The sequence below is a fragment of the Anguilla anguilla genome, chromosome 6 (assembly GCF_013347855.1).
Source record: "Anguilla anguilla isolate fAngAng1 chromosome 6, fAngAng1.pri, whole genome shotgun sequence".
NCBI classification, from domain to species: domain Eukaryota; kingdom Metazoa; phylum Chordata; class Actinopteri; order Anguilliformes; family Anguillidae; genus Anguilla; species Anguilla anguilla.
In genome coordinates this window covers 239,615-247,373 of record NC_049206.1, presented here as the reverse complement: position 1 = coordinate 247,373, position 7,759 = coordinate 239,615, and the positions used below count along the sequence as shown (strand labels likewise).

The following is a 7,759-nucleotide window of genomic DNA, read 5'->3' as shown; positions in this document are numbered from 1 at the left end:
TAAATTTGGATAATTAGTCATTAATGATGGAAGGTCTACAAGGTTTCAGATTGGTGGAGCAGCAATGTCTTGCATCGAATTGACAGCTGTCAAAAATGCACTGGTATTAAATCATGATATCCGGAAAGGCCATCTCACATAAGAAGCTGTAGTTGGCATATTTTTAGATACGGAGAAATCCCTAGATTCACTGTGATCAATGTCCTTCATAGCCCGCCTACTAGCACTACCTTTGAGAGACCAAATGTAATACAAGCAAAAGCATTAAGTGTGCAGTGAGGCTGAGGAGGATTAATTTAGCACTGAAATATTAGATTTAATGGCTGTACTGATTTCAGGAGGTCCAATAATCCAGACTTCAGATTTCTCAGTGTTAAGCTGTAGGAAGCTGAGTGACATTCAGCTTTAACTCTCTGAGAGGTATTTTTTAAGAGGACCGTTCTTTCATATCACCTGAATGGGCCAGAAATGGACATGTCTTTGCTTGAGAGATTGATGACTTGAACTATACCTAGAATAACCACCACCACGCTGTATATATTTTTAAAATTTTTTTAAAAAAAAACCCTTTTTCCTGTCACTTGTTACATGTTGCCCCATCCCTGCACTTCTTGGTAAATTGTATTCGTCCTAATACTGTAGCTTATTCTTCTGCCTAGTTTGGCTTTGCAGATGTTAGACCAGGATAGTGTTCATTGTTCTCGGCTAGAAATAGCTGTTCAAAATAAGTAATTGTACCTTACTGAACCCGTGTTCAGCAGTTGTCTACGATCATGAAAATGCACTTTTGTACGTCGCTTTGGATAAAAGCGTCTGCCAAATGAATGTAATGTAATGTAATGTAATGTAATGTAATGGATGTTTTAGCTGATGAGTTTTTGTGGCAGGTGAGGGGGTCCCCCTTGTGGATTTATACCAATGGGTCTAAAGATCCAGAAACAGGAAGAGCAGGATTTGGAATGTGGGCGGGTCACCTGGGCAGAAGGCTCTGAGGATTCTCTGCTGAGTATATGGCGCTTACCTGGCCATTAGGGTGGAAGGCAGGCCCAGCCTGTCCAGACCAGGCTGCTCCGAACACTATAAAGGGGAGATAATCTAAGGCTTGACCTGACTTAATTAGTGAGGCTCTGTTATGTCTCTTTAGAATAGGGAAGTCGGGGTTAGAATAGGATTTTTATGGGTTCTGGCCCATGTGGGAGTTGTATGGCATGAAAAAGTAAATAAGGTAGGTGTTACGCTCCTGCCCTTCTGTGTTCTCTTTCTCTCCCTTCTCACAGGTGTGCATGGGGCAGGTGGGTGGAGCTCACAATTGAAAATATGATGGCAGAGTTATTCTCTCTCTCTTGCTGCAGACTCACCCCTGTAAGCCCGTCCAGTGTGCAGCGAGCTCAGGTGAAAGCGGCTTGCAGAATTGAGACCCATTTGGTGTTCCGTATCCTCCAAGCCACTATCAATCGCCCTGGCTGTCCACTGGATCAGTCTCTCTCTCAGGGGTTCAGTCTCTCTCTCTCAGGGGTTCAGTCTCTCTCACAGGGGTTCAGTCTCTCTCACAGGGGTTCAGTCTCTCTCTCAGAGGTTCAGTCTCTCTCACAGGGGATCAGTCTCTCTCTCAGGGGTTCAGTCTCTCTCACAGGGGTTCAGTCTCTCTCTCAGGGGTTTCAGTCTCTCTCTCTCAGGGGTTCAGTCTCTCTCACAGGGGTTCAGTCTCTCTCACAGGAGTTCAGTCTCTCTCACAGGGGTTCAGTCTCTCTCACAGGGGTTCAGTCTCTCTCACAGGAGTTCAGTCTCTCTCTCAGGGGTTCAGTCTCTCTCACAGGAGTTCAGTCTCTCTCACAGGAGTTCAGTCTCTCTCTCAGGGGTTCAGTCTCTCTCTCAGGGGTTCAGTCTCTCTCACAGGAGTTCAGTCTCTCTCACAGGGGTTCAGTCTCTCTCACAGGGGTTCAGTCTCTCTCTCAGGGGTTCAGTCTCTCTCACAGGGGTTCAGTCTCTCTCACAGGAGTTCAGTCTCTCTCACAGGGGTTCAGTCTCTCTCACAGGGGTTCAGTCTCTCTCACAGGGGTTCAGTCTCTCTCACAGGGGTTCAGTCTCTCTCACAGGAGTTCAGTCTCTCTCACAGGGGTTCAGTCTCTCTCACAGGGGTTCAGTCTCTCTCACAGGAGTTCAGTCTCTCTCACAGGGGGTTCAGTCTCTCTCACAGGAGTTCAGTCTCTCTCACAGGGGTTCAGTCTCTCTCACAGGGGTTCAGTCTCTCTCACAGGAGTTCAGTCTCTCTCTCTGGGGTTCAGTCTCTCTTGGTCCCAGAAAGAAAGACAGACAGACTGCATACACTGATACAGACAGACAGATGGACAGACAGACTGCATATGTTGATGAGGTACAGCAGTTTATTTGTGCAGTGTTTCATAAGTACAGCAGGACCTCTTATCTGTTGATGTTCTATCATGTTGCTCAGTAACCATGCAGTGCTGGTCCATGATGCAGGTAAGCAGTGAAAAGCTCTGATCTCCCTGCAGTGCTCTGAGACTCAGTCTCTCCTCTGTACTCAGGGTACTGTGCTGCAGGTACGACCACTCAGCTCAACATGCAATTAAATGCTTTACTCACTAAATTAACATTATGAGACTATGTCAAAGAAACAACACACTTATCATTAAATAAACATTTCTTTACTAGATTAATATCTGAATGCCAATACGGTCTGCAAACACAGAATCAATTAGATCTGGGGCCTCATTTATAAAAATGCTCTTAAATTTATACTTGAACTTAGTCTTAAGATCATTTCCGACGCTGTTCGATTCATAAAAGATACTGAGCATAAAAAACCTTGCTTACGCAGGTTCTAAGAAGCCCATTTGTAACTTACGCACTTGTGATCTATAAATCTCAAATTAACTTAAAATTGATGGCACCTGAATGTGCCTTACAATCAGCGATTTCCCCTTATATAATGCTAGCACAAATGAGGGTTTAGTCAGGAATAACCATGGACCAAAAAAGAAAAGTAAATTTTTTGGAAGATCATCATGCGCAAAAAAGTCATTCCGGTCTCTGAAAACTCTGTCCCTTCTAAAAGCACGGTTTTCAATGTCTTCCAATAACGCAAGAACAGCCAAGGTTACTTTTTTTTAATTTGACACACTATTTATAGAACATCCATCCTGTTTTTAATTCAAAACCTTGCGTCTGGCAATTAATTCCTCACACCTTTAATTGATATCAAATTGTTCATAAAGCTAATGCAAAGTTCACCACAGGCTTGGACACATTTGCGTCCAAAACTGCAATACCCCTACATAACCAGCAGGAAAATTACTTGCGTCAAGTCTGGAATTTACGCAGTTATAAGATCATTTCCTCGTCAAAGTAAGGTTTTATAAATAACTACTTATACGTGGTTTTCTGCGTAAGTCATGCTTAAGATCAAAATTGATCGTAAGTCCGTTTTATAAATGAGGCCCCTGATCTTTACCCACAATCCCACAGTACTATTCCACTGTTACAGACACCTTCAGTGGACAGATCTGCAAATGCGATCCCCTTACATCACGAGCAAAAAGTGGAAAGACTCTCTCAGTGAACGAGTGTTGCAAAGTGTAGAGAGGAGTGTTGTCACTGGGGTCAGAGAATGACACCTCCCCCCTGTCCCAGTCCAACTGTACTCTGACCCTCTGGAGTTTCCTCTGCACAGCGAGGAGTGTAGATGGGGAGGTCATGGTTTTGTATTTCCCCTTGTAGTGATATATACACCACACTCCTTTTCTTGGGCTCAGATCCACAGGCCCTTTCCTGCTGGTGGACTCTTCAGCCACACCCACCCACCAGTTCTCATCACCTCCCACATCTACATCCCAGCAGTGTCTCCCTGAACTGAATCCCTCAGAGCCCAGCACACACAACCCTGTATCAAATCTCTCTGGATTATCAAGAACCTGCTGTCTCTCACCACTGTATCTCACACTGGTCAGATCCTCAGACAGTGAGAGTTTGGGATGTGCTGTGTTTGGGTCCAGAGTCACAGGAGCTGAAGGGACAGAGAATGAGACGTCAGCACTGATCTGCACAAAGAGAAACCATCAGACACAATGGGCTCCTAATGATGTAAACTGGGTTTCACTAAAACAACCTTTACTGTCTCAGATACATGTGTGAGAGAAACACCAGAACTAAAAGATAAAAATATTTCATAAGTCACACATTGTAAAATCCTTATAAGAGGGAGCAAAGCCTGTCAGTGTTTGTGTAGCTCCTGTCCTTCCCCTTAAATACAGTATCACTCTTAAAGCAGCATTTTATTATGAGCATCAGTGACATTAAGGACTGGTGCTCAGTCTCTTCACTCCAGGGCTCTTACACAGACAGGACCAATATGACTCTGACTGGCTTTATCAGCTTGTGGAAAAGATGTTGAAGATTCCCCCTGTACAGTGACAATGTGGAGCTCCCTATCCCCAGTACTCACTGTATTGAACAGTCCCACGTATCTTCTCCCACACTCTGTACTTCAGATTGCCCAGGTGCTTGGCCACATCAATCAGCACTCCTGAGACCTTCTCTGGATCCGCCAGTGTGCACTGGGCTCTGCAATAATATTCAGGAGTCACTTGTGCTGTGGGCGTGGCTTCAATACCATAGAAGATTATCAGCAGCAACATCAGATCTTTATTCTATAAAAAAATGTCTCCATCCCTCCCAGTGTTCTGCCACACAGCCCCACTGACTGCCAAATATGAAGCAGCCCGACCCCACTGAGGGACACACACTCACAGGAGTGTGAGGGGGGTGGTATTTATATTAGAGGGGAAATATTCATTTAATTACTTTAATATTCTTAAATGCTCCAAATACAGTCATTATTAAAGCAGCAGAAATTATTATTGAGAGAGAGGGGCATTTCAAACACAGTAGATCACTGACAGAACACTACAGGGCTAATAAACTACTTTTAATATTTAACGTGATGACAGAGGATGGAGTTTACTTACCTGTTTTGTGTGTCCTTGTGTCTCTGAAATAAGGAAATTTATTTATTCCCACTGTATCCAATACACTGTACATTACTACTGTTAGAAACCACAGTAGTATCTGACTGTATGGTACTGAACATGGTTTATCTATGACATATGACGTAGAAAGCTAAATATGCAGCTTCAGCAGGTATAAATGTGCACATTGTGCGGATGTAGGATGATGATAAACTTGTGAATATGAGAAAGACACTTTGCATGCAAAACTAAGACTATAATTCTACTGTTTAATAAAGCTTTGAAGAGATTTGATGATATTAACAAGTTCACAGAAATGGGGGTTTAGTTAATACTACATTCCATAAATGAATGTTTGTGAGCATTAACAGCAGTTTGTATAGAGTCCTACAGACACAGAGTCAACAGGTCTTACCTGCAGGAATGAGACGTCTTCAGCTCCCAGCTCCTGTTCTATGGCTCTGATTTGCTCTGAAAGCGATGATATATCTTTTGTCATTTTCTCAATCTTCTCCTTCATCATCTGACTCGTCTGCTCCTCTTCCTTCCTCAGTACAGTGATCCTGGCTGCCTCTTCATCTTTTAGGAACTGCTGAAGTTTCTCAAACTCCATCTTTATCTGGCTCTCTGTGCGCTGGGCCTGGCTCTGAAATAAACATTATTCACCATCATTTCAGCACAGTCCAGTGCTGCATTTTCAACACTGTGATTTAAAGGCCTCAGTACAGTACCTTGATGTGCTCTGCTGTTTGATCACAGATTAGTTTCACTGCATTAAAGGCATTTAGCTTCTCCTGCAATGGAGCCAGTGCAGTCCTAAGTTTCTCCTGGAAAAAAATGACAGAGTCCACACTTTACTGAGGAAACAGACCAACAGTAAATTTCACTGCCTACACAGACAACACAAGAGCCCCTGCTCAGACAGAGGGGAGCTAGAAAGGAGACTCAGGTCACTGCTGATGTAAAAACAATGTGTTCACAGAGACACATGTCAGTGTATTGCCTCTATGACAGGACATGCCTGGTAAACAAGTATAACTGCAGCAAATTACAACACTAATATTCTGTTGCAGAGTAAAAACTACATTTACAAAACTTTTTAAATGAAAATGACCCAAGGTTAATGTGCTGTATCTTTAGTAACACATTAACAGTGATCTGTCCTCTAAGTCCACATTGTGTCAGACACACATAAGAGCCATGAACTTTGACCCCTACTGTCCCATGCTGAGCACTGCTCCCTAACACAGCTCTGAGAATGTCTCCACACTCCTGCCCCTCCTGTCTCTCTCTGTCAGTCATGTGACACGTGGTCAGGAGCTCAAACTGCTGTCAGGCCTCGGAACTAAAATGGCTCCTTCTGCAGATCATGACTCTATAGTAACTACTTCATTAGAAATTCTAAATCATTAAAAATAAATTCATACTCACTATGAATTATATTTCTGACACAAATGGTTTATCTTGACTCCAGTTCAGCTGTTTGATAAACTTAGTTTAGATGAAGAAGAAATTATTTTTAATCACTACGTATTTACAAATAAAATTAGCAATGTATGGGCAATTAATACTGATTGTAAACAATGAAATATGAGATAAATAAAATCTGAATTCTGTTATTAAACAGTTACCTTATACTCTTCTGCAGCCTCCTGAACTGGTAGCAGTTCATGGTTTTTATGTTTTCTTGAAGTTTGACAGACAAGGCAGACGGGTATTTGATCCACCAAACAGAAGAGTTTGAGTTTTTCACTGTGCAGACTGCAGAGCACTTCAGATCCTGCTTTAGCTCTCTGACTTCTCTCCTTTAAGAACGCCTCACAGGTATTCCTCAGAGACAGGTTACAGAGAGGTTCATCCATAGATCTCCTCCTGCAAACTGGGCACTCCCGAGATCCCTTCTGTTCCCAGTACTGCTGCAGACAGGCCTTACAGAAGCTGTGACTGCAACTCAGGACAACAGGATCCCTGAAGATTTCAGCGCACACAGGACAGGAGAGCTCCTCATCCAGGAGAGAAGATCCAGACGCCATTCTGTCTTTCTCAGATCTGTGCTCAGTAGGCTAATGACTTCTGCTAAATCTGTAGTTTAGTTTCACTTTTACTTACTGCTGTATACTGTAAACTGTAGGTAAAAGAGACGGTCTTTAAATTCGTCCCAAATCTCTGTACTTCTCAATCTGTTTTTATTCTTTAGTTAATATTATAAGAAGTTCCTTCATTTCAAAATTTACAGTGAAATCATAGGTGTATCTAACACGCCTGTGTGTGAGAAACCGTACTTCCCTCTCCCTGTTAGACACACCAGATTATCACACAGCACTTCCTCCAGGGGGCAGCATTGTACCGCTGAGGTCTGAGTGGGCTGATCTGCCAGCAGTTTTGCTCCAGCCCTGTTCTTCAGGTTCTGTCAGTTCTCTCTCATGTGTGTTAATCCAAATGGAATCTCATTCCCCAGCTAATCTCAAGCACACACCCTCCCTTACAAACAGGATTCACACACAGATCCAGAGCTGGAATCTAAAATCCATTCCTCTTTATAATATCCCCATTAATTGATGTAATGGAAAGAGCTGTGCTTTAGAATAGCTCATCTACAGCACTGATGAAGCTAAAGGAGAGAGCTGTGCTTTAGAATAGAAACTACATGCTAATTTTTAACTTTTAGGCTGAGGAAGAACCTGGGGGGGGCAGGGTGGGTTGGCGGTGGGGGGGCGTGATGGGGGGGGGGGGCGGGTTGGCGAAAGGCAGCAGTGCACCAGTTCATTCCACTT

The 7,759-nt window shown here is 43.3% G+C and overlaps 1 protein-coding gene across 1 annotated transcript; it reads right to left on the bottom strand.

Annotated features, from left to right (window-relative positions):
* Positions 1-2,364: 2,364 nt before the first annotated feature.
* Positions 2,365-7,626, bottom strand: LOC118229992 (tripartite motif-containing protein 35-like). Its single transcript, XM_035422630.1, has 6 exons — positions 6,617-7,626; positions 5,717-5,812; positions 5,401-5,631; positions 4,986-5,008; positions 4,463-4,581; positions 2,365-4,024 (listed from the first exon to the last, which is right to left on the bottom strand). The coding sequence occupies exons 1-6, from the start codon at positions 7,016-7,018 to the stop codon at positions 3,489-3,491; spliced, it is 1,407 nt and encodes a 468-aa protein (XP_035278521.1). The 5' UTR covers positions 7,019-7,626; the 3' UTR covers positions 2,365-3,488.
* Between the last annotated feature and the right edge of the window lie 133 nt (positions 7,627-7,759).

Bases quoted from the DNA above. Each gene is read 5' to 3' on its own strand.
- LOC118229992 (XM_035422630.1), bottom strand. From the start codon at position 7,018: ATGGCGTCTGGATCTTCTCTCCTGGATGAGGAGCTCTCCTGTCCTGTG. The intron at 5,632-5,716 runs GTACTGTACTGA...TGTTTATTTCAG, and splicing joins AAACAGCAGAGCACATCAAG to AGCCAGGCCCAGCGCACAGA. The intron at 4,582-4,985 runs GTAAGTAAACTC...ATATTATTGCAG, and splicing joins CACAAGGACACACAAAACAG to AGCCCAGTGCACACTGGCGG.